General features: G+C 54.6%; 8 protein-coding genes across 8 annotated transcripts; 4 read left to right on the top strand and 4 right to left on the bottom strand.

Annotated features, from left to right (window-relative positions):
• Window positions 1-603: 603 nt before the first annotated feature.
• Window positions 604-1,899, top strand: BXZ73DRAFT_37599 (uncharacterized protein; the record flags this gene model as incomplete). The annotated part of the gene is made up of 2 exons (XM_048018045.1): window positions 604-1,439; window positions 1,491-1,899. The coding sequence occupies 2 exons, from the start codon at window positions 604-606 to the stop codon at window positions 1,897-1,899; spliced, it is 1,245 nt and encodes a 414-aa protein (XP_047883838.1).
• A 173-nt stretch (window positions 1,900-2,072) lies between these two features.
• BXZ73DRAFT_86305 (DNA repair protein, SNF2 family) lies at window positions 2,073-5,040 on the bottom strand (the record flags this gene model as incomplete). Its single annotated transcript, XM_048024153.1, has 11 exons — window positions 2,073-2,443; window positions 2,502-2,567; window positions 2,621-2,790; window positions 2,843-2,944; window positions 2,996-3,299; window positions 3,356-3,578; window positions 3,626-3,699; window positions 3,750-3,854; window positions 3,904-4,026; window positions 4,087-4,294; window positions 4,348-5,040. 11 exons carry the CDS (start codon window positions 5,038-5,040, stop codon window positions 2,073-2,075), a joined length of 2,439 nt encoding a protein of 812 aa, XP_047883839.1.
• Window positions 5,041-5,313: 273 nt separating this feature from the next.
• BXZ73DRAFT_72957 (uncharacterized protein) lies at window positions 5,314-7,181 on the top strand (the record flags this gene model as incomplete). Its single annotated transcript, XM_048021818.1, has 3 exons — window positions 5,314-6,006; window positions 6,061-6,753; window positions 6,807-7,181. The coding sequence occupies 3 exons, from the start codon at window positions 5,314-5,316 to the stop codon at window positions 7,179-7,181; spliced, it is 1,761 nt and encodes a 586-aa protein (XP_047883840.1).
• A 376-nt stretch (window positions 7,182-7,557) lies between these two features.
• On the bottom strand, window positions 7,558-9,634 carry BXZ73DRAFT_95620 (uncharacterized protein; the record flags this gene model as incomplete). Its single annotated transcript, XM_048026844.1, has 8 exons — window positions 7,558-7,749; window positions 7,805-8,078; window positions 8,129-8,173; window positions 8,225-8,332; window positions 8,380-8,552; window positions 9,440-9,454; window positions 9,509-9,564; window positions 9,616-9,634. The coding sequence occupies 8 exons, from the start codon at window positions 9,632-9,634 to the stop codon at window positions 7,558-7,560; spliced, it is 882 nt and encodes a 293-aa protein (XP_047883841.1).
• A 338-nt stretch (window positions 9,635-9,972) lies between these two features.
• Window positions 9,973-11,339, bottom strand: BXZ73DRAFT_37633 (uncharacterized protein; the record flags this gene model as incomplete). The annotated part of the gene is made up of 2 exons (XM_048018052.1): window positions 9,973-10,236; window positions 10,284-11,339. Coding segments are annotated over 2 exons (1,320 nt in total), but the record flags the coding sequence as incomplete, so codon positions are not given.
• A 2,927-nt stretch (window positions 11,340-14,266) lies between these two features.
• Window positions 14,267-16,242, top strand: BXZ73DRAFT_36867 (uncharacterized protein; the record flags this gene model as incomplete). Its single annotated transcript, XM_048017905.1, is given in 3 exon segments — window positions 14,267-14,649; window positions 14,797-15,466; window positions 15,484-16,242. 3 exon segments carry the CDS (start codon window positions 14,267-14,269, stop codon window positions 16,240-16,242), a joined length of 1,812 nt encoding a protein of 603 aa, XP_047883843.1.
• Window positions 16,243-16,417: 175 nt separating this feature from the next.
• Window positions 16,418-19,841, bottom strand: BXZ73DRAFT_36916 (uncharacterized protein; the record flags this gene model as incomplete). Its single annotated transcript, XM_048017913.1, is given in 11 exon segments — window positions 16,418-16,768; window positions 16,829-16,997; window positions 17,049-17,182; window positions 17,249-17,663; window positions 17,679-18,162; window positions 18,227-18,348; window positions 18,540-18,650; window positions 19,104-19,220; window positions 19,269-19,422; window positions 19,473-19,650; window positions 19,716-19,841. 11 exon segments carry the CDS (start codon window positions 19,839-19,841, stop codon window positions 16,418-16,420), a joined length of 2,361 nt encoding a protein of 786 aa, XP_047883844.1.
• Window positions 19,842-22,626: 2,785 nt separating this feature from the next.
• BXZ73DRAFT_86309 (pseudouridine synthase) lies at window positions 22,627-23,805 on the top strand (the record flags this gene model as incomplete). The annotated part of the gene is made up of 4 exons (XM_048024154.1): window positions 22,627-22,864; window positions 22,926-22,981; window positions 23,032-23,186; window positions 23,250-23,805. The coding sequence occupies 4 exons, from the start codon at window positions 22,627-22,629 to the stop codon at window positions 23,803-23,805; spliced, it is 1,005 nt and encodes a 334-aa protein (XP_047883845.1).
• Between the last annotated feature and the right edge of the window lie 491 nt (window positions 23,806-24,296).

A 24,296-nucleotide genomic window follows, 5' to 3' on the forward strand; every position in this document is an offset into this window, starting at 1 on the left:
GAGGCGTCTTCCCCTCGAGGCCAAGAACAAGTCCCTGTCATGAGAGAGCTGTTCCCAACCACTGCGAAACCTATAACAGAATCTGCAGACGTGAAGACTGAGATCGACGATCGGATCGAGGACACTGTTGAGGTATGTATTCGTCATGTGTAGTATCGGGGACGATCCAGACTGAATCTTGTAATCAGCCGACCAGAGTACCAAGCTCCAGCGTGAAAGATGAACCTGTTGATGATACTACCCTCCTGATAGACGTCGCTAGAGCTGGGAGAGGGAGAGGGAAGCAAACAGCCCCCCCTCGTTCCTGATGTACAGTAGGCTGTAGCCCATTTCGTAGCCTGGATTCCGTAAGGGTAATCAGTACCGGATGTAACGGCTGCGAAACGCAATGTTTTGACAACCGACATTCAAAGTGGGGTTAAGGGAGGGCGCGATGGCTTTCGTCACTGTAGTATCAGAAGTCCAGCATCTCAGTCTTTCAGCCTTAGTGGTGGCGCTTCGAAGAGTCAATGCTTTGGCGCGCGTCGGCCCTTCAATCCATCTCTCTTCTCACCACGACTCTACGCACTAGCTAGTACCACCCCTCTCTCCTGAGCTTACGCCATGCCCCCACGACCGTCACACAAACGCACGGCGACAGCGACCAGCGACACCAGTCCCGCGCCCCCGGAAGGCGCCGCGCGCAAGCGGACACGCTTCGTTGAGCCGGTTGACGACCCGGCCAACTTCGCGGAGGAGGTCGACGCGGCGCTCGAGGACCCGTCCGCGCGGCGCAAGGGTCGCGTGAACACGTCCGGATACGACTCGGACTCGAGCGACGACGGAGAGGGCGTCGTGAACAGCCGCAAGCCGGGTGCAAAGCCGGGCGACGACGACGACGACGACGACGACATGTTTGCGGTGGGCAAGGAGGAGGAGAAGCCGGCGGCGGAGGGCGGGAAGAAGAAGAAGGAAGAGTTCCTCCGGCTGGGGGATATCGAGGGGCAGGAGTTCGGGAGACGCGCGGACGGGGAGGACGGTGAGGACGAGGACGAAGAAGAAGAAGAGGACGAGCCGGAGGACGAGGACGACGCGGAGCGGCGGAAGAAGGCGGGGATGGGTTTTGAGCTGAGCGCGTTCAACATGCGCGAGGAGATGGAAGAGGGCAAATTCTCCGCGGACGGGATGTACGTCCGCTCGTTCGACCCGCACGCGGTGCACGACCGCTGGATGGACGACGTCGACGAGGACGAGATGAAGAAGGCGCGGAAGCACCACAAGGCCCAGGAGAAGATTCAGAAGGAGAAACAGAGGGCAGAGGAACGAGAACTCGAGGCACTTGGTGGGAAGGAGTCCGTCGAGATGAAGCTCGTCGCGAAGCTCAAGAAAGGCGAAACTGTCCTCGAGGCTTTGCAGCGCCTTGGAGCACAGTCCAAGAAAAACGGAGCAGCGAAGAAAAAGTAAGCATTCGTTTGACGACGGAAGAGTACAGGCTGATCCATCAATCTCAGACCAAACAACAAAATGAAGCGCGATGTGCAAAATGTCACTATGGACGTCGATCAGCCGTCGAAGCCCTCTCAGACGGACACGGATGTCGAGGAGATCACCCATCTCGCATCTACACTGATGTCACTCGGCGACACCGACATCTACACCAAGACGTACGAAGAGCTCGTACGTTCCATCCGCAAAGCAGGGACGGTCGGCGAAGATTGGATTCCTCCGTCTGCGGACGTAAAGTACGAGTACAAATGGGCAATGCCAGGGGCGGGCGAGGAGGACAAGCTGTTCGGACCGTTCGCGGAGGAAGAAATGAATGCCTGGTATAGCGCGGCGTACTTTGGTGCTGCTGGCGAGAAGGTAAAAGTACGGAAGGTCGGGGGCGAATGGGGAAACTGGGACGAAGTTATTTTATGACCACTCCGGATTCCGCTGAGTTCACTTCACGATCCTCCCACAGTCGATTCGACGTGTATCATTAGTTGTATCTCTAGTCGATTATGCTACAGTGAGAGTCCGTTCCTTCCCAGTCCAACGTACAACGCAATGCTCAGTAAAAATACCAAACCATACGCACACACCAATCGTCACTAATGGCTGATATACTGGAAGACAAATGAAACCTCCGGCAGTCCGACTTCGGCACGAAGAAGATCATCGTGGTTGGTCTTCAGCTCCTCGTTAGTGAAGTGGTTCCAGGAGCTTGCATCCCCGTAGAGCAATGCAGGAGACTTCATAATTTGTCGCCCATCCCGACAACGCTTGCACTTGAAAGTCTCGTGCGTTTCGCTCAGCGTCTTCTCGTTGAATAGAAACAGCTTGCGAAGCGCGTCAATGGAAAAATGGCGTTCAACATCTTCCTTCTCGTCGACGACAGCGGAGGACAAGGACTGCTTGTTTGCTTGGCGTTGAAAAATCTTCTCCTCAATCGTCCCTGTGGAAATGAAGCGATAGACAAAACCTGTGGTACACCCTGTCAACGGATAAACACCGAGATAAAGATAGAGGCGAACACGAACATTCTTTCTTCTGCCCATCACGCCATACACGAGCGAGAGCTTGCTGATCCGCAGCGGGATTCCAATCTGGTGCAAAAACTGGGTGAGAGACGGGTTACGAACAGAGCCAAGGGACTCACCAGGGTCAAAGAGGATCAGGCGGTTGGCCCCGATGAGGTTTATACCACAACCTCCAGCTTTGCTACTGAGAAGAAAGACAAATTCCTTCCGTTCAGGGTCGTTGAACTGATCGACAAGCTTTTGTCGCTTGTTGATCGTCATGGTGCCATCCAGACGGAAATACCCGTATCTGCACCCGCAAGGTCAGTGATGGTCATGATAGATTATCCTATAACACATGCTTCCTGCTCCTCAGGAACTTCTCGAAGAGGTCCAGTGTTTGGGTGTAGTTGCTGATCAGGACAATCTTGTCATTTGTTTCTGTGTGTATACGATGCAGAAACCTAGGCAAAGACAAGTCAGCCTCAAGCATGGTAGATTGTCGTGTTTCAGACCTCTCAAGAACCAAGAATTTGCCGCCCCATTCCGTGTGGACCGTCTGACTACGGTTTTTGGAACCGGATGAAATACCCGAAAATTCTTCTGGTAATAGCTTCTCGGAACCTGCCAGATCCCCCGGAAGGTCGAGAAGCTCGGGATGGTTACAAAGCTTCTTAAGCAGGAGGATAGCTTTCAGCGGCTGAGAATTGGCACCCCGAAGTAACGCTTGAATATCGGGCGACGAAATGAAGAGCTGATAGAGCGCAAGCTGTAACTTTGATGGCCTGCAAAATACAACCTGTTCATATTTGACAGGCACTGTGGTGACACGCCAACGTGAGATTAAATTGACAGCATGTCAAGGAAACACTCACAATATTTCGACAGTAGATCGTTCGTTCGTCGGATGATGAACTTGGACACGATGCCTCCGAGCTCCTTCAGCTTCTTCTCGCACTCTTCCTTATGAGCGTCGGTCGCATCTGCGTCTCGGCCACGGATGATTACGTTCTCGAAATTCTTGCGGAAGTCGTTCTTGGAGCCAAGGAAATTCGGATTGGCGAAGTTGAGCAGTGAGAAGTATTCAGATAAATCGTTCTGAGATCTCTTAGCATACAGCCATCCGAGTTCATCACATAACTCACTTGGATAGGTGTACCAGATAAAATGACTCGGCGCCTCACGTTCAAACCGTCAAGAGCCTGGAATGTTTGTGACTCTGGTGGCATGTCAGTCAACGCTTCGGCGACGGACAGGAACAGCATATACCTGAATTCTTCAGGCGATGGCCCTCATCACAAAGAAGCAAGCCGATGACGCAATTGGCTAGGTAGGTTGATAGAGTACGAAGCTGCTCATACGACACAATCATAACTGGACGTAATGTCAGCAGAGGTTCGTGGGTTCGGGCGTCCGGGCGTACCGGGTTGGGACACGTTGCGCCCGCCGGACGCTTGCCATTGAGTTATTTTCTGCAGCACGTCGGCCTTGTTTCCCTTGCCATCGATAGCCAAGGCAGAGATTGCGTCCTTGCCTAACCACTTGACTGGAAAAAGCTACGAAGTCAATTTTTGCGACCACATCAGCTATGCTTGAGATGACGCACCAAGCTCGTTTGCCCAGTTCTTAACGAGGCTAGCAGGACAGGCAATGATGCATTTCTCGATCGTAGACTTGCCTGCATGAGGTGCTTGCTTGAGAAGCGTCCACATCAGAGCAATGCATTGCAGCGTCTTTCCAAGACCCATCTCGTCAGCCATGATGCATCCGTATTGATTCTCGACGACCATGCCCGTAGTACATCTGTATAAAAACTACGAGGCGTTTCGGCCTTAGCGGTCGAAGACATAACAAGCGCGAGACACACCTTAACGCCCTCAATCTGATGCGGACGGAGGACTTTGCTCAGACGGGGGTCGATCACGACAGGAACCTTCGCGGCTTTCTTCGTTTCCTTGCCGCCGCCGAGCAGCTCCTTCAAGCTCTTGTGGGGATTGTACATACCGGCACACTTCTCCTGCGCCTCCTTCAACGCACGCTTTTTGGCCTCTTCCTTCTCTCTCTCGCGTCGTTCCTCGTCTGTCTCTCGATCGTCGATGGTAGGGTCGTACAAGACGATGGCATGGTCGGCCATGGGATCATGGAGTGGACGAGGGATGATGTTTGCTAGAGGTCGAATGCCAAGAGCGAGGTTGCTTTGCACGGTGGGAACAACCTCCCCGTCCTTGTTGCGCATCTCTGGAATGGTGAAGCGGCGAGACATCTGGTCGAAGGGCTTGGGCTTGAAGACAGGGTAGTTGACAATGTTGTTGTCGAGGGGGCGTTCGAACCCATCTTTGCCTATTGTCTTCTTCTTCTTCTTCGAGCTGCCTTCGTTCTCCGAGTCTGATCCGTCTGAGTCTGCCTGCGCCCCCTTGTAGGAGACCCGCTTGCGTTTGCGCTGAGGCTGCTGTCGGGTGACGAGCAGGGTTGGAGGCTTGAACGGCTTGCCGACCCGGGTACTCTCCTGGAAACGGTCGACGATTTTGCCGTCAGAAGTGGTGGGGGCTCGCCGGAGCATGGCGGAGAGGGATCAGAGGAAGGTGGTGGGTCAGATCTGAGTAAAGGATCCAGCCTCCAGCCACCGGCCCCGACGCGTCGCGCTTAGGTAACAGACGCGACGCGTGGGACACGTGATCGTACCAACCCCGGTGACTCGGCCGACTTCCCAAGTCCGCACTGGGCCCGGCCCTGGCACGCCAATTCCTTCGAGCTTCAGCCTGCAAATTGCGCCTCGGATCAAACTACAAGATGGGCCTGGCACCTCCCACGGGACCATGGTCCTCTCTCCACCATGACCTGGACCTGCGTCTCTCACTCGTCTACTACCGGCAACGTCTACTCGCGCCCCCTCGGCCTCAACGAGACCCACTTTCACTATGACCGCATCTTCAATGGCACCGCGGACATCATATGGCGCTATGTCGTTCAAGAAACCGACCAGGTCAAGGGAGCCACGCTCTTCAGCAGGGAGAACCTCGAGAGAACATGGGTCACCTTGAAACATTGGTACCCACTTCGTACTGCGCGGATTGACGATTCCCAAGGCGTCGACGCCCTCAAGTTTGTCCTTTCGGAACACGAAGTCTCCCACTGCCAGTCTGGTGAAGTCGTCCTCTGTCCTCTGTCCTCGAGTGCAGACGTGGAGTCAACCATCCTACATCTTATGGACAAAGCCCCCATGGAGGACCACCATCTCACCACTCGCGTGCTCGTCTTCCCTCAAAAGGACAGCCCGGGAAACTACGATATCCTCTTCAAAGCTGCACATTCCATTGCTGATGGCATCTCGGGCGTAACGTTTGGGCGTACATTCTTCGACGTTCTTGCATCTCCTGCTGTACCACCTCCCGCTCTGGAAGAAAGGCTAGCGATGAGCCTGTCATACCTTGACCTCAACCCCACCAAACAACTTCCCCCTGCACATCAGCGATGGCGTCGCGCTACAGCACGCATTATCTTCCTCAATAGGCGGCGACAGCTTACAGTGAGTCACTCACATCAACAGGATTCCGACAGTACACTCATCCTTTCACAACAGGGTGGTCATGCCATTCCTAACATGGCCACCAAGACGTCGTACCGCACGCCGGCCAAAACCGCGCGCGCCGCAGCTGGCTTCTCCCGTGCGGAGAGCGACGCAGTCATTGCAAACTGTCGCGCACACAAAGTCACCTTCGGTACCGCGATCGTCGTCATCTCTCAGTTAGCCATCACGCGCATGCTACATCGCCGTTATCTTCGGGGCGACATCTCCGAGGAGGAATGGGAATTCAGAAGGCGTCAACCCATGCACTTCGGCGGCCCGTTAAATCTCCGACCTTACATGGAGCCCCACTGGCTTTCCAACGGGGGCGCCACAGAGCCAGGACTGCATATCGACTTCTACGAAGCCTCGCTGCCGTTCATGCCCACTCCCTTTGGCACAAGAAGAGACGAAGGCGTGCCGCGTGTAGATGGTGCTCCCCCATACTCTGCGCTCCTCTCCCGGGAACGATTCTGCTACCGTTCGAGGATGTTCCGGCAACAGCTCCAACGTCTCGTCCGCAACCCCCTTGTCATCGACATCGCAGAAGTCCGCACCCCACTGTACGTATTGAGGAAAAAGCGAATGGCATTTGGTTGGCTCGCAGAGCAACAAGGACAGCCGATCCCCGAGTTCCCTTTGGCACCGCACATCGACGCCGTCCCTTCAGACAGTGTGATGACCATGGGCCACTCGAGCGTCGGACAGGTACGTGCGGACGATTCCAGTTGCCCTGAGCCCAATGACTTACTCCGAGCCAGATGTCTCTCATCCTCCCCACCAACTACCCACTTCCTTCCGGTCACCCCCTATCGACACACACGTCACGCCCCGCTACCTCGAGCTATGCCGCCCCCGCCGACTCTGAGGCCTATGTTCCGAGACCCAAGGCACCCATGGCTGCTCTTCCCGCGACGAGCGACTTGTTACGCATCCTCGACATGGCCACGTACCTCCACGCCCGTCCGATGGAGTTTTTCCTTGGGAACATGACAGAACGCCACCAGATTGGGCTCGGGCTTACGTACGACGCGAATGTGTACCAGTTGGCGGATGTTGAGGAGTTCATGGAGGAATGCCGCCAAGCGACGCTCTACTACCTGGGACGGAACGATGCGATAAAAGAGAAGTTGTAGTTTGTTGCGTGTTTCTTTATGTATATCTACCCATCGTTATCTATATCTCCAGTTTCACAACCTATCTGATGCGCTTTGTCTGTCGTCTCGCGCTTCGATTCGCTTGAAGATGAAGATCCACTGAGCAAATGATACTGTCTAGGTGTACTCTGTGGATTCTGGTCAGTCTGAACGCCCCCCAACACTGGCACACTGTTGGCTCGAAGTAGCTGTTCATAAGGTACTCTTTGATTGAAAGCGAGGACATCTGATTCTACGTGAGACAGGGCAACACCGGTGATTTGTGTCAAGACGACAAACTAGAACGGGAGACATTTGAACAACAGCTCAGAGCAACAGAAAGCGAGATTATCGGGTACCAAGGCGGTTGAAACCCCTACCAACGAGAGTCATCGGCATTCTCTGCGGCCTTAGCATACTCCGTGTAATCCTCGACCTTGGTGTGGACCATGAGAATAGCGTTGTGTGCTCCAAGCAGCTGGGCAGAAGGCACTGCAAGTATGTCTCCCAGCTCATTGTTGTCGGAGCTGAGCATGGCCAAAAGCGCACCGCCCATCATTTGGACAAACTGTACAATGAGAGTCATAAGAAATGAAGGAGAAAAGAGACAACCATGAACATACCATCTCACCAGCCATGAGCCGGGCGGCGAAGCGTTCGAAGTGTTGAGCATCCTCGGCTGGCGCGCTTTCAGAGAGAACGATTTTTGCATATGCTCCCTCAGGTTTCAGGGTATGGGCCAGTACAGTTGCATGATTATGGCTGTAAAACTTGCCAGTGGGGCCGCGTGTGGTGCCGAGGTCATCCAAGAAGGACTGTGGCGCTTGTACGTCTTGCAGGGTCACAAAAAGCGACACCGACGGGTCGAGATTTACACTGAACGGATACCGGGTGTGGCTACGCAGGCGCGTTAGAGTATAACGACCAAGCCTCTAACAGAGACAAACCTTGCCGGTTGAGCTGTACTGCTTGAAAACCCGAACCCAGAGGCCCTGATCCATGCGGATCAGCAGTCGGTAACAGGTAGGAAATGCATTACTAACAAGGGTCCAAAAATTGTAGACTGGCTGAAAGCAGAAGCAACCCGGTTCGCAAAGGTGATAGGCTTTGCTTCGAGTACAAATGTTGCAGCTTCAGCTTGTTCAACAGCGCTACTGCATGTCAATACTAACATGGAGACAGTTCATGGAGCACTCACTTTGAATCTTCCAAAACAACATCCCCAGGAGGATGCACCGTATCCTCCGAGTGCTCTACATCCTCCGGTGGTCGGTCTGCATCCGCCAGGGAGAGTCTGCTGTCTCCGGGCTGAGCTTCATCCTCTGGCGGGTGTGGAGTAGGAGGTTTCTGCGTTCCCTTCGCCTGCCGCGTCTGTCGGCGCGGTAGGGGGATCTGGGCACTTGCCGTAGGTGTAGAGGGTCCCGGCGCTTTGGATGCGTTCCCCCGCGCGTTCCTCGCAGAGCGTTTACGGGAAAGCGGTACATTGGACGGGGGCGGGGACATTCGGTCCACTACTTCCTGAGGTATCCCAGGTGGCTTACCGCGTTTCCGCGTCAGAGTTGAAGAATCAGTCCGCGATGAGACCTTGGGCATCTGTCTAGCTAGATATTTGTTCAGTACCATTGCTATCTACGCGTATAACAGACGGCATACCTGGTGAGCTATCGACCTCGGTCGCAGGTATTCCCGGAGGACGCCCTTTGCGTTTTGTGGACGTCGCCTCGGGCGCAGCGTCCTCATGCCGTGGCTTCTTACGGGCCGGTCTTGATATTTCTTCATCATCATCATCATCACTGAGCGAGATTACCGTATCGGTTTGCCGGCTCGAACTCGCTCTTCGACTCTTAGCAGAAGCGCTCGGCAAGGTCATGCCTTTGGCTGGCTTTTTCACAGACCCTGTTGAAGGACCGTGAACGATTGCTTGTAGATGGGAGACATTGCACTTACCTGGAGGGCTAACAGGTAATATCTCCTCCCCTACCGCGAACTTGTCGACCGCCCCACTCGACCGCCCTTTCAAATCCACGCGACACCAGAAACCACTGATGAAGTGCTCTGACCCCCCTTTGAAAGATCTCATAGGCTCCCACCTAACACACATCACGGAGAAAACCATGCGGAGATGGAACAGCATTTAAGCAACCCCCGCGCCGTTTGTGAATGATGCAGGACTCACGTGTTGTCGTCTTCGCCGTAATTCTTCCACTAATATACTCGAACTCACTACCTCGTCTCCGAAGAAGGTGCATTCGACATACCTTAACATAATATTCCTTCAAGTGACTCCGTCAGTGCAGCTTTACCGACATGTAGACAGCGCGACGTACCCATTGCATTGGATTTCCCTTCCGATCTCCTTTCATCCTAGCTTTCCGGATTGTCTCTGCAGCGGAAGATAAGTTTCGCGCACCGTTATCAAAGATGTGCAACGTACCAACTTCGTATTCCCCCATGGCGGCAATGGCAATAGCGCTGGGTGCGATGTGGGGTACGAGGGAGGCACAGGAAGGTGGTGGACGCGTCCAAGGCGCATGTTGGACGCGTCCCACGCGTCGACTATTCGCTCTGACGCCCGCTCTCAGGCGTCTATAACCTGCCGCGAGTTTTCAAAAGCTACATTCGAGCAACCAAACAGCAAGAGTCCAAATACTACATGATACAAGAACGAACAGCTAGTGAAAGCAACTACGAGAGCTCTAGAATCAACAAATTTGGTGGAGGAGGGTAGTGCGAGACGCGAGCACTATCGAAGTGCTGGGACGAGGTACCGTATGAGAATTAAGGTGTAAATCTAGATTGAAGCCTCCTCGACGGAGTGGAGGCGACCGGATATAAGGCAGTCCTTGACCCAGGCAAGGCCGACACAATTGCTGCATGAGCGCGAGAACTTCTTCCTGTCGGGCTCGTCTCGAGCGACGACATAGTCGTACTCAGCCAGTTTCCGAGAAGCGAGCTTGGGATCGCCCACGGACTCGACGGAAGCAGCACCCATACACAAGATGATACGGGGCACCATCTCTTGTGCTTCTTTCCGTTTGATGTCGTTCGCATTCTGCTAATCCGTCAGCTGCGAGTTCATTGCGCCGGTGACAACGCACATACCTTCTTGCCCTTTGATCGTACGAACTCGGGTGAGATGCACAGGATCGCCATGCCATTGAACACCTTGTGGGGGACGCGGTTCTTGGTGATATCCGACATATAATGGACGCTGTTCCCCCACTGTAGGTCGACCATTTGGGACACCCGTGCCTCGAGCCGGTCAGAAAAACCGGCTGGTAACAAGTATGGCTGCCAATCCTTGTCATGCCCCTGTCGTTCGTGTAAGCCTCGATCTCGGTCAGGTAAGCTGGGGTGTACCTCTCTCATCATGTCTCTTGCCCAGTCGACCGACACGCATGGAACACCGAGCGCCAGCGCAATCAAGAAACGCGGTTTCTGGTGACAGTCGTCCGATAGCAGGAGAACGCGATCGATGTCCGCGCGGTTCGTCCAACGGATGTCCTCGTCTTTGAGAACCCATCGACGCCCCTTGTTTTCCATCACTCCTTCCATCGCGAATATGCTCCCCCAATCGTCCAGAACGATCCCCCCCTCGGCGCGAAGCTCGTGCATGAGCTTATCTTTCTCCGCTTCCCAGTTGCGCAGCGACGTCTTCGGCGAAAGCGTGACGATAAGTCCTGTCCTCGAAAGCACGTTGGCCCGCACTTGGGGCACTGATCCATCGCGGATCACGGAAGACCTGCCGCGGCCGGGTGTGCTGGTTGCCTTGGGTCGGACTCTGGGGACGATGGTAGCTTCCAGCAATGTGCGATCCTGCCATTCGAATTCGACGTCTTTCGCGGTGATGCTGAGGGCGGCGACAGTTATCTCTTGCTCATTTTCGGAGTGTGCGAACCTGATTGTGGCCATAGCTTCAGGCTGATTACCGTTGGAATCACGAGTCGGAGGCCTGACAACCTCAGCTGGGGAGGCTTCCTGGATCAAGACTTTGTCTCCGCTTCTAAGCTCGTAAGCTCGCATGTGTCTCAGAGCCACCAAGCCCCTGCAGTTATCGTCGAAGTGGATGTCATACATCGAAGAATTGATGTCAAAAGCCTCGACGACGCCCGGATAGTAGTTGCCGGTCATCCTCCAAAGCGCGAACACCCTAGTGGGGGTTCAGAGCCACCAAGGCGTGAAGTGGAAGCTGTTTTCAAGCGCTTTGAAGGTGGTTGAGCGGGTGTAGAGACTTCCAGTTTCACTGGCCTTGAGGGACCGGCCTTGTTGGACACTTTCCTCGACGACGTCGCAGGACGCTTCTTCCTGCCTCCACGAGTGACTTTCACTTTGGATCCGGGTGGAGGCGGATCGACGTCCATGTCGTCATCTTGTGCAGGTATGGTATCCCGGTCGTCGACGTCCACATCCGGTTCCCCTTCATCGGAGCTCTCCCGAAGGCGTTTTCGGGCGGCCGATTTCGCAGCTCGAGAAGAACGGGTTGACTGTCGCGATGGTATGACGGGAGGAGCCGGTGTTCGAGGCTTTGAAGTTTCTTCGCAGCGCTCCGCCGGATTTGACGAAGGGACCTCCACGTGCAGCCAGGACTTGTCGCTGTTCAATGCGGCCGGGTTACGATCGAAGGTTGCCGAAACAGACGTAGCCCTTCCTTTCCCTTTTCGAGATGCGTAGAAGTTCATGGCTAACGGTAAATCCTCTTCCTCCTCTTCCTCCTCCTCCGGCAGTGGCGCTCCTGCCTCAGACTCTTCCTCCTCGAGCCGTGGCAATGACAGTTGGTCTGCTAAAATAACAGTACTCTGCAATATCTCGTCTTCGGATCGCATGGGTCGCCGAGGAGAAGACGGAGACTGTCGTGAACAAGAATGGTGTGTTGAAGCGGGAGATGGAGGATGGGCCGGCGCCTTGGCGCGCTGAGGTGTTTTGTTCTTTTGAGCAGCCCGCAGCTCCTCTCGCAGCTCCTCGGAATCAGGAACAACTTGTGTCGCTCCACCATGCGAATCGTCACAAGAAGGTAGCAACTGCGTCTGAACCTGAGAATCTTGCACAACAGAGAGCGAGATGTCTTCGACTGGAGGCGGAGCGGTCGGGCGTAGTCCTCGAGCTTGTAAGATTTGGTTGGCCGGGAGCAAGCCGCGCCTCGGAGCGGTTGAAGGGACGGCACTTATCTGATCGAGGACATCGGAGGGCTGTGTGGGGTCGATGACTGTCGGCTGTGTTGGACCGATGTCGTAAGGATCCGTGTGTGCATCCGAGGCTTGGGTCTCCTGTGCGGTATTGTCGTAACGAGCCGGACCATCCTGGGATCGGAAGTATGAAGGGAGTGAGAGGGGATCGATGTTTTGGTACCGATGTCGCTTCTCTGGTGCAACTAGAGCGAGGAGTCGGTTGATTCTGCTGGAGGGCAAGGACACATCACTACGTGGTGCGGGTGGCACCTGATCTGAAACGGAGGGTGGTATATCGACCAATTGAGTAGGAGGTGTGATATCTGGAGGCTGCGTCTCGTCGGCGGGTTCGGTAGTTTGTGACATTGGAAATCCAGGAGAGGAAGGTCGCGACGCAGCAGATGACATGTGTCCATATTCCTGAGTGTAGTTCATGGGGTAATGATCGATGAGAACGGCTTTGGGTTGAGCCGGAGGGTAAGGATCAGGAGAAGGTTCGACTTCTGACTGTGAGGGAGATTGCAAGCGCTGAGGCTGCGATGTATGTTGAGAGCTGCGACTGGACTCCGAGGGCGTTCCCGCTACGAGGACTCTGGCGACCCGAGTGGTTTCACCAGGCACATTCATGCCCTGTTTCCATCCAATGAAAGCCTCGGGAGGGGGGCCTTCCTCGTCGGACACTGACTGAGTTTCTTGCCCTATTTGAGAGGCGGTGAGGTAGAAGTTCTTGCCCTGTGCTTCGAAAAGCGCTGCGGGATCAGGCTGGGATATTGGACCTGCAAAAGAGTCTTGTGATGCAGGGGAGGGAGATCTGTGTCTGCGTGGTGGTAGCATGGTTCGGAATGGGAACTTGGATGACCGCTCTCCGAGAGCTGCGTGGGCGGAGCCCATAATTGATGGGTGGACGGAAAGTGCATTGACCGTTGGTTGTGCGGGCTTCTGTGAAGGGACGTCTTTCGGACAAAGGCGTTCTGCCGACAATGGTTTCGCAGCTAACGAGACGTCTGGCGATGCATCTAGGGCATGCCCTACGGTGGTCTCCAAGCTGAGAAAGAACGCCAAAGAGGGGTGCAAAAAGACGCACCAGTATTTCCAGTCGCCCTGACATTATCCCATGATCCAGGTGAGTTCTCCTTCTGAGAGTCCTCCCGAGGAAGTTCTTCACCACCTGCGAGCAAGGATTGCGTTGGAGGGAGACCATTTAGATGGTAGTGGACAGATTGCCCGAGACCAGAAAGCACAGATTCGTTTGCAGGGGTGACTTCGTCCTGAGCTAGCACACCACATGGCTTCGTTAGCACTTCTCTGGGTCGAAGAGCCTCTTCAAGGAATTGGCTAGCTTGCGACTCCTCTGGGCTATTTAGAATGAATCAAAAGTTTGCAACCGTGAAAGTCATTATGCTCACAGAAAGTCATCCCCAGAGAGTCGCCCCATAGTTTGCTTCACGGTGCAGTTCAGTCCGTGGATGTGGGGCACAAAAGAATTCACAATACGCCTTGTGGGGGAGCAGTCACTGCGTGGTGTATCGAGGGACAGATGAGGGGATCATGCAGTCCGGCGGGATGTTGGAAAGCAAGGGGTGAGCACAAGCGAGAGTATGAGGGCGAACAAGGTCGCGCGCACAAGCGACAGCGCCGTGTCGAGTGGGCTGGAGCTCGCGGAGCGGTCGGGATCGTGGATTAGCCGCGGCAACTGCCGATGACGCGGTCACGTGAAACGCATCGGTCCAAGCAGCCGGGCCCGCGTCTATCTCTCTGTGAGCTGATCCCCGACCGAAGTTCTCGACGCTCGTCCGCGGCAAACACTCCTTCCAGCTGCACATCTCTACACCTCCGCAGCGCCGGTCGCTGAACACGCTTCCGGATACCACAGACTGCCAACGCATACACTCCCTTTGGCATTCAACACTCTGCCCCTCCATGCTACTCCCCAATGGTTTCTCGTACATCCCATCGGAAGCAACGCAACCTTCTCTAGACCACCCCAGCCAAATAAAGCACGCCTCAGCATCTGAAGATTCTAGGAAAGGAACATCTCACAGCCTTGAAGCTACGAAGTCAGAGGATACCAACAACCCGCCTCTCAAGTCCCCTCCCGCCAAAGAGAAGACTACTGAAGTGGGTGTCGAAGCTGTTCCTGCTCCTGAACCAGACACCGGAATATACCCCTCATTCCCCCTCATCATACACTCTGGCGTGCTACCAGTAATATCTCCAACCACGCTAGCTCCACCCCCTACTCCGACTACTCCATCGCACCTCAGAGCGACTACTACTTTTTCCATGCTCCTGGCAACGAGCTCGTCCACCGTACTCCCTAACAGTGGCTCTCGTGCGCTCGCTCCGAATCACGCGGATGATCGCAAGCCCAAGGGACTACCCGTCTTTGCCGTCGTGCTCCTCTCTCTAGGTCTGGTGGTGTTGCTGGTCGTCGTAGCTATCTGTTGGAGTCGCCGCAACCGGCCGCGCAAACGCTCATGCCCCACGCCGTCCCTGCCTATTCTCCAGGATCAGTTCCTCGATCAAGATTTGAAGATGGATGACGAATCTCTATTCGGCGGGAAGGAGCGCACTTCCACTGCAGCATGTCCTGATAGCAACGGTGTCTATCCGTGGACTCAATACACGCCGAAACCATCCATTAGCTCTCTTGCCACCCTTGCGGCGAAGAACGCCTCCGTCGTTTTCAAAGCGGACTCTTTACCTGCACCCCCGCCTAGGACTTATCCTGTGGAACGGCAAGAGCCATGCCAAGTACCCAATTGCGCTCCTGTCTTCGTCACTCTGCCACTTCACCAGTCCCCCGTCAACCCGGCCGCACAACAAATGCAGCAAGCTTATGATCGTGCGGCTAATAGGCTCTCTTCAATATCCACCTCGATATACCCTAGCACGATGCAGTCTTCTCACGTGATCCCTGGTGTTGGTTTGGCGATTGGCGGGGCTTCTCCTCTGGTCTTGAGCGACTCTCCAACCTTCGAGCACAAGCCAGGAATAAATCGGTCCTCCGCATGCCGACTAAGCTATCATCACAGCTTGACAAACTCGGAGTACACTGATGTGTACGGTGGGACGGAGTTCTCTTCACCTGTTCCTTCTCCCCTTCAACCCCCTCCCCGAGTATGGCACAAACCAAGTCCACCATGCGCAAGTCCTCGACGGCGAATCCGACTCAAGGTCGAGCCCGCGTGAAGGCAGGATACACTCCCGGGGCCTCAGGTGGGGTCATCCGCTCGTCTACCACCGTCTCAGGCCTCCCGTCCCTCTCTCGTTCTGGTAATCGAAGCTCCATGGTCAACCTCGAATATGTTCTCCCTCCGCTTACGCCCGCCCTCAAGACCGACGCCCACCGGGAGCGCAACACCCGCGCCCTCACGTCCGCCCTTGGCCTCTCGACGCCCTCCTTTCACCCCTCTCCCGTGCCGATGTCCATCCCGGACAACTCTGCCACCCTGGCAGGAGACCGGAAGCGGGACAAGGGCGCCGGACACCACCACGCGCAGAGCGGCGTCACGATTACCGTCATGAGCCCCTCGGAGGACTCGAGCGCGGCACGCCTCGGTCAGTTCATGCTCGGTGAAGGGTTCGCGTCCTCAAAGGACTTCGGCTCCTCGAGCATGTCGTCTATGCCGTCGGTATTCGTCACCCCGAGCGCGTCCAGGGGCCGTGTGCCCGTCACGCGGAAGAACGTCGGCACCAGTGCCCAAGCACGTTCCTCTTTCGACGACAGGCCGCCCCGGGTCCCCTCGCCGCCACCTCTCCCGACTTTGGCGCAGATGGCACTCGCGCACTCCAACTCGGTCGCGTACGATGACTATAGGAGCCCGACCTATAGCATTTACGGGCTGTATGAAGCCGAGAGGAAGAGTCGCTTACAGAGCGAGAACGTTGTGTAGCACGGGCCTCGCTGACCCGGTGGTCTGCGATGTAGTCTGGTAACAAACTATCATTCTATGTATGGATACTAGATCATGATGATTGCGGATGTATGCACATTACGAGGTGTGTAGAGCATACTTGCCAAGTGCAGGCAATTCTAATGTGCGGATATCATAGACCGAGTGCAAACATTTACGATGCCAACAGAACTCTCTCCTTCTCTGCACCCTCTGTCTTGTCGGCCGGGGTGTGATCGGGAGGTACAAGCTCCGGTTGGTTGAGACGATCGCTTTGTACTTGTGACTTGTCTACCTCGGCTTCGCGAATCAATGCCTGCAGTTCGGCCTCCAGCTCTGAATCGTCAATGGCCACGTCGCCCTGAGCGATCTCCGCGTTTGTTTGAATGGCATCGTTAACTTCGCGCGCATCGGCGTTGGCGGCAGCCAAAGCATCCATAGTTTCGTCGATCTTCTCGCGCTGGAGCAGTGAGTGCGACAGGATCTCACGCAGCGTTGAAGTAGACGATTCGTATGACTTCATGATCTAGCCAGAGCAGGGATGAGTGGATGGCGTTCAGGAGCCATACGCAAGCTGACTGCTTACCTCGATGTCGCCGGCGGAAGTCTCCACGCGCAAGAGGGTAGATTGGAGGAGTTCCAAGCTGATCAGTCGCTTCTTCAGCACCTCCTGAAGTTGTTTGCGCGAACGGAGATATGACATAGCGGTCTCTTGGCGCTTATGTCGGAGTGCATTCGATGCTTGTTGTGTTCGCCTGAGGACGGGATCAGAGCGCACACGCAGTGAGTAGTGGAATACGACTGACTCGTCCATGCGGCGCTGAACGTTTTCGACTTGCGTATGAAGCTTGTCCACCGCCATTTTGAGCGCGAGCAGACCGTTGTCCACAGCTGTGACATCTGTGGCGTCCGAAGAACCCTCATCCACAAATTTAATGACCTGGAACAAGATTTAGCAATTCGCCAGCGGACAGGATAGCCTGAGCACACGCACCTCTTGCTGAACCACGATGACTCCTTTATCCCGCTCGAGATACTTCAAGATGACCTTGACATCCAGAGCAGAGAAGGGTGTGCCATCATGCGTACATGCCGCGAACTCGGCACGGAAGCTCTCTACGTTGTAGAGGCAATCCGTCACCTGCCCTGTGCTCTTCGCCCTTTGTCGTTCGATAATCTGTTCGGCGGTGGCTTCCAGAAGGCTCACGAAGACGTAATCGCCGCGGACCTTCCTCCATCGTTCTGCAGCCCCCGAATCACCGAATGCCGCTCCGTGACTGTCCACCACACCAAGTTGACCTAGTGCCCACCATAGAGGCTTGCCGACCACAAAACTTGCGATGCGATACGGCATCCATCCGGGGTCGTATATAGAGCGTGCAGAAGAAAGGAACTCGGGGACGGGGATGAGTGCTTTCGAACTGTGCAGCTCGGACTACTGGTAGGAAGCGCCAATGAGAATATTAGACGCACACGACATCGGAATACTCACAATAACGGTGGGAATCCCGAGAGGTTTGCCTACGCCATCGAGCCGAAAACGATCCGCAAATGCAAGACCCTGAGCATGTAGAACCAGCCTATCTGAAGAGGTGCTGGCCACAGGACCGTCGGATAGGATACTTTGCCAGAGTGCGGTCTCTAGTGTGCTCCGCCACCATTCGACGTTGGAGGCATACGAGGTGGGGTTGGACTGCTTCTGAAACGTGAAGTCGGAGTAAAGGGACTTGAGCCTTGATGCCGTTACAGTTGCATAGGAAGGCAATGAGGACAGGCGAGAGGGAGGGGTTGAGGACATGGAGGTGGCACGCAAGCCCGCCAGTGAACGCACGGCAGACGCTCCGCGGACTGCGAGGGGACTGGACACCATGTGGCGTAGGGTTAGGGTTCTACGCCCAATGTCCGAAGCGTAACGACAGGCTTACTGAGCGCCGAGCCCCCCCACCTACGACACTCACCTATCAGGATGACACCCAAATCACACGCCCTGAGCAAGACCAAAAAACCCACTCAGCAGTCTTTTTATGCCGAGTGAGTCTATGTGGTAACTGGACGTTGAGTAGACGATAGACAAAAGGTGGATTGGTATTTGACTTCGAAGCTGACCTCACTTGTACATAGCACAAACAACGATTGGTGAGCGACATTACAAAGCAAGTAGACAACTAGAAGCAGGACACGACAAGCACGGGATAGAAGAGATCGTAACATAGATCAAGTTCGGCTACACGTCAGAAGCAAGACGACGATACAGTGACATAGCAGCGGTACTGCAGGGCGATACTTGGACAGCAAACGAGACATAGGAAAGCTGCAAACGATAGCGATTTTGGCGATTGATGTTCGGAATGTTGGGAAATTCATCGGGGGATATCGCCGTTCTTGTTGCGAGGCTCATATTTGTATTCCTTCCAGGTGTCGGTTCCACCCAATTCGTCTGAAGGGTCGGGAATCCACGACCCTGAAAAGGTGCGATTGGTGCTGGTGGAAGTAGTCTCGAGAAGGCACTTCATCAGTACGTTATATCAATACATGTATGACTACTCACTCGACTCATGCTAGACGCTCCAGGTCTAGATCCGTGACCAAGCAACTCTCTTCCAGAGGTGCTGGCAGGAGTCGATGAAAGAGACGATACGGATTCCCCTCCAGGCGAGCCGGGCAATGGAGTGATTACCGGCCCAGGAGAACGATATTGGCGAGGGATGTGGGCAGGGATATTGGCGACACTCAGATATTTGACAGCTTGGTGAGAAACCGGACGAGAAGTAGCCGCATCTTCCTCTGTGATGATCATCTGAGAGTATAGCCACTCTGTGCATGCGCTGGTGAGCACAATAGTGTTTTGGTGCAAAGGTTACTTACCCTTGGTGCGGTAGCGGAAGATGAATTTCACCCATTCTTCAGGATGGTCGGGGTCCAAAGGCTCACACCTCCATGTCTTTTGTCTCGCAGACATTCGTTGAGCATCTCCGAAACTATGCATGATCAGTTACTCATCTAAACCCTAGGAGTGATATACGAACCCTACAGCAATGTCGCCTTCTGGACGGCGCCCTCTGTTGATCCCCGTAGGAGCTGCCCGTATTTCATCCGGCTCACACAACTCGTGCCGTTTGACCAGCCTGATGTCGAGGACGATGCAGCCAATGCTCTTGTCAATAGGTCCTGTAGGGTGGGCTTGTACAAGATCAATAAGAGCGCCGTAAACGGGTTGGCAAATGCCGTACCACTTCCGATCGTCGAGAACACGAACGGACGGATAGTCGTGTCGTCTACACGCACTCCACGTCGGAGCTCCTCCCCTCGGCCGTGCAGGAATTGACCGGACGCTTCGTGACCATCGATAATGATTTGACTTGCGGAGTCAACATCGCTGCCGTGGTCACGCCAATTGACGATGAAGGGCTGGATCGGAGGCACAGTGAAGCGGTTGGGTTCCGAATGCGCACGAGCAGTAACAGAACACTGACCTTTCCGGGTACTCCAGCGATCCAACAAATGACGGTATGTTCTGCTTCATTAATCCGCGGCTCGAACTCGACGAGCTCAAGATCATCGACAGTGATCCACGCCGAGAAGCCACGATAATCAAGCATGATGAAGAGCGGATTGCAGAGCAGCAACGAGAAAACAAGCAAATGAAAGCGGGGAGAGCAGAGCGTGCAGGAGGATAGCAAGAGAGTGGTTAAAGAGAGAGGATGCGCGTGGAGGGCCTTTTGAGGCCCCCGAGAGGGAGGCGTCCGATGCCTGTGGTCCTGGGACAAGGTGTCCAGACAACGGACGTTGTGCCCCAAAACCCATCTACGGCTACGATTGTTCGACTCGAAACTGCTCGTGTCACTCTCCCAGGACGCGTCCATATCTGCCGCTGGAAAAGGAGATTGTATCACGTGCCCGTGTTTGTCTCGGGTAGTCCCGAGGTGCTCCCCACCTAAATTTCTTGTCGCTTGTCGCGAAATGGATTGCATACCGGAACTCCCCCTTGTCCTCCTCTGTTCGCTTTTTCGGGCCCGCATCACGTCTCAGCCGCATTGGGTCGGCTAAGATTGAGTACATACCCGCTTTGTAGTATCCTTGGGACTTGAGCTGCTTAGTGCGCACTGCTCTGTATGACCCCGGGACGAATGTTCATCGCTCTCAAGATTGATCAAAGCATCCCACTACCGATGAGCACGGCGCACCTGGGCATCGGCCACCTTCCATGGCCTATCATTGACTGACAGACGAGTCTCAATATTCTAGCACGTTTTGTCTGCATATATGTCTGCTGGAGGCACGTCAGACGCGACAGCAATATAAACGTCCAACTCATATGGATCAGTCGGACGTCCCTTTGTTACCGCTTCGACATTCAAAGTGACGCCTTTAAGTGGGTGCCGGTCGCCGACTTCGTTCTCCCCCCCTCTCTGCCCTGATGTTTATGCTGTTTATACTATCCGGGTCACTTACCAACCTCTCATCGAGCGTTGGACAAAACACCAATGCCGTGTGTATGACGGGCCACGACTGCGACTGGTTATGTTTGTGAGCTTTCATTGTTGTAGCACACAATCACACCCGAGCGGACACTCAATTTCTTAGAACACAGCCTTTCCTTAATAACCGCCTGCATAGTAGGAGCTTGTCTACCCAACGGAGGCATAGTGCCTTTCAGGAAGGATGTCAAGCTCAGGTGATCGGCTCGCAGTATACATGTTGCCCGCTTTGGCCGACACATCGACTCTGGAGTGGTATACCTCCGTCTCCACGGCACCAGACGTGAATGAATGTGCAAACAGTTCAGTCACCTACGCGCTGCTAGTTGGTTAGTGTCAAGGATTCGACCGGCCAAGTATGGGCAGTTCGGGTCATTCAATAAACAGCACAACGGATGGCGAGAACAATACGCTGCCATCCAAAAATTATGAACGACGGCGTGCATAGCACGCTTCGCCGCACCTTGTACTTATCCCTATTCGGATACAACACCTATAGCAGCTGCATATCCCCACCCAGTGTCCATGGCAAGCAGGTGCGTTCCTGATTGAGGGTACTACATGGCTATCTTCGTGAGCATTTGTTCTCTGGATACTCCAGATTCAGTCAAATATGCATTTACTGTCTCTGTCTTGACGCTTTCGATACTGTCCAAGAAATTGATATTGGTGGTGAGCCCGGTCAGGAACGAGTCTCGGGAGGTTCACTCACGTATTTGTGGACAAATCAGAGACAACCAGCACCACAGTCCCAACGGCTGATTGGGGTACATCCACGAGTGAAGGAGTCACTGGCAGCACGGCAAGCTCATAGTGTCGTCAGGGCAGACCATGACTGCTGCGCCCCTCAAAAGCTTTCTCAACACGACTTCAGGAGACCCCAGTACTTCTTCACACAACCTGACAGCGATAGTTGTCAGAGTCGTAGGAGGCTTAGTTAGCGTCGGCATCATGGCCGCGTTCTGCCTTCTGCGTAAGCGTCGCCGGCTTTGAAGTGTCACTCATGTCGCAAATGGACCCTCCTCCGAATGTGCCAACTCTCCATGCACATGTCACCCACAAGTGGCGTCGAAACCGTAGTCACTTAACCACGTCGATCTGGTGGCACTCTCTCGTCACCGCATCCTACCTCCCATGCATTTATACATACGCGCTCACCAGTCTCTGGAGGACTATGTACGTTGGCTCACTGAGTCCGCCGCAGGACCCTTCTGACCCGACTACTTATCCCCCGCACCAGGCCTCCTCGTACCAACGAGCCTAATCGATATGGCCAACACGCCGTATCCCCACCCTACCACCCGGAACCCCTAAGTTGCGAAGGGGAGTGTTTATGAAGTGTCTTATTTGGACGGTGGGTTCAGACGTTCAATCAGTCTTATGCGTACTCTGCCATGGCGAGGAAGATACCGCAGTGCGAGAGGGAATAGTTATATTGCGAAGACCTAGTCGACGACAGCATGGAGAGCGAGAGTGAGCTCGAGGTGGGGAAGCATGTCGGAGACACCAGGTGACCGTCCAATCCATGGCGAATTGGGGATGGCCGGCCAAAGAGTGCACCGTGGGGTTTCTTCTGAGACACCAAGCGATGAAGGAGCGTCGAGGAGCATAGGCGACGGACCAACATGTGGTAATGAGGTGTCTGCGTAGTTGTTAAAAGATGCTAGGCGTCTCGAAGCGCGCGAGGGCATATGTAGGCAGTTCAGGGCAGGTTGATGTTCACGAGCTCTCGCGTCATCGGACCAGGAACGGACTCGGTCTCCGTGCTCGTCCAGGGAGTTCGTTCCAGCTCATGCTCCCCTCTTTCGCTCGGTTACTTCGCATCTCTCCGCTGAGGCACCTTCAAATAGCCCAGTCGTCTACCTTCAGCTTGCCACCGTCTCTCTTTCCGCCTCTTCGCACGAAAATGCCCAAGGACTCCTCCGCCGAACCTCTTTCCGGTCTCTTCGGAGTCGTAAAGCCATCCGGGCCGACTTCAATGTCGATTGTAAACGATATCAAGGAGCTTGTCAGCACTTCTCCGCTGTTTGTTGAGGCGTCGAAGTTAGCCACCAAGTCTCAAAAGAAGGGAAAGAAGCATGGTCGCCAGGTCGTCAAGATTGGGCAGGGTGGGACCCTCGACCCTCTCGCGGATGGGGTCCTCGGTATGCTGTTTTCTTCTTCTTCTTAGCGCTCAAGAGACCAGTCGGTTGACTAGGCTCAAAGTTGTTGCAATAGGAAAGGGTACGAAGAAGCTGTCCGACTTCCTAGACTGTATTAAGGTACATACTTGTTAGCCTGATTTCCCCTCAATGACACAAGAGTTTCCCAGGAATATCGGACGACGTGTCTACTCGGGTGCGAGACGGACACATACGATAGCGAAGGGAAGCAGGTGCGCACTGCGCCCTGGCACCACGTTACGCGTGAGCAAGTCGAAAAAGCACTGGAGCAATTCCGAGGAGACATCGAGCAAACGCCACCTATGTGCGTATTCATTTTCAAATTACATGAGAGCTATATGCGTAGTTTTGAAACCCACCTTCCAAGCTTCTCCGCACTGAAAATGGATGGAAAGCCGTTGTACGATTACGCGCGTCGCGGTATACCTTTGCCTCGTCCGATCGAGAAGCGCAAAGTGACCGTTCACTCCCTCGAACTAGTCGAATGGACAGGAAGCAACCACTCATACCGCTGGCCAGAGCAAAAGTTCACCGAAGAAGAACGTGCTGCTATGGAGACCGCTCTCAAAGGCATTAACCAGGAAACCTCTGTCAAAGACGAACCCGAAGTGTCGGCGGAGGCCGCGACGGCTACCGAACAGGTCCCAACCGCGTTTGTGCTACAGATGCGGGTCTCGGGTGGCACATACGTTCGCTCTGTGGTTCACGAACTCGCGCATTCGCTCGGCTCCGCTGGCCATGTGGTAACATTGCAACGCTGTCGACAAGGACGATACACTCTTACACCATCCGCCAGTGATGATCGACCTTGTATTCCCTGGGAAGTGTTCGAAAAGGCCTTGAAAGATGAAGGGGAGACGGATGCTGATGGTCGCAAGGAATGGGAGAAGGAAGTAGTGAGCACATTGGAAATCGTGTCCTGAGTGAGTACCATTTCTGGTTCGCCCGTCCTCGCTGACAAGTCGACGGCGTAGACTACTTGCCTTGATTGCAACACATGCACCATGAAGGCGATATGCCGCCGAAAAGAGGTATCGCGATCGTGGGGGATGATCCGCCACGATCTCCGCTTAAAGGACACGTCGGTGAGTCGTCGGTCAACATCACGGTGTATGTATGCATGTGGGCCCCCTTCCGTTGTCATCCAGATATTTCCTAGCCGGACGCAGTTAACGGGGAAAAGTTCCGTGTCCACATAATTCCGATTGACGTGTTACTCCACTTCGGCCGGCCCTCGAGACTCTGAGAGGCCGCTGAGTTGACAATTTATTCTTGCAGGTCGTTTCCTATTGTAGGTCTCCGAGTTGGTCCTCGAGGCTTCTTTCGGCAATGCGTAGGAACTGGTGTTACGGTCCCAGAGTAGAGTTCAATCAGATCCGTCGCAGAAAGCCCGGACATGGGTCGAAGGCTTTGC

The sequence above is a fragment of the Epithele typhae genome (genome assembly GCF_022376455.1).
Source record: "Epithele typhae strain CBS 203.58 chromosome Unknown BXZ73scaffold_1, whole genome shotgun sequence".
In the NCBI taxonomy this organism is placed as follows: Eukaryota; Fungi; Basidiomycota; class Agaricomycetes; order Polyporales; family Epitheliaceae; genus Epithele; species Epithele typhae.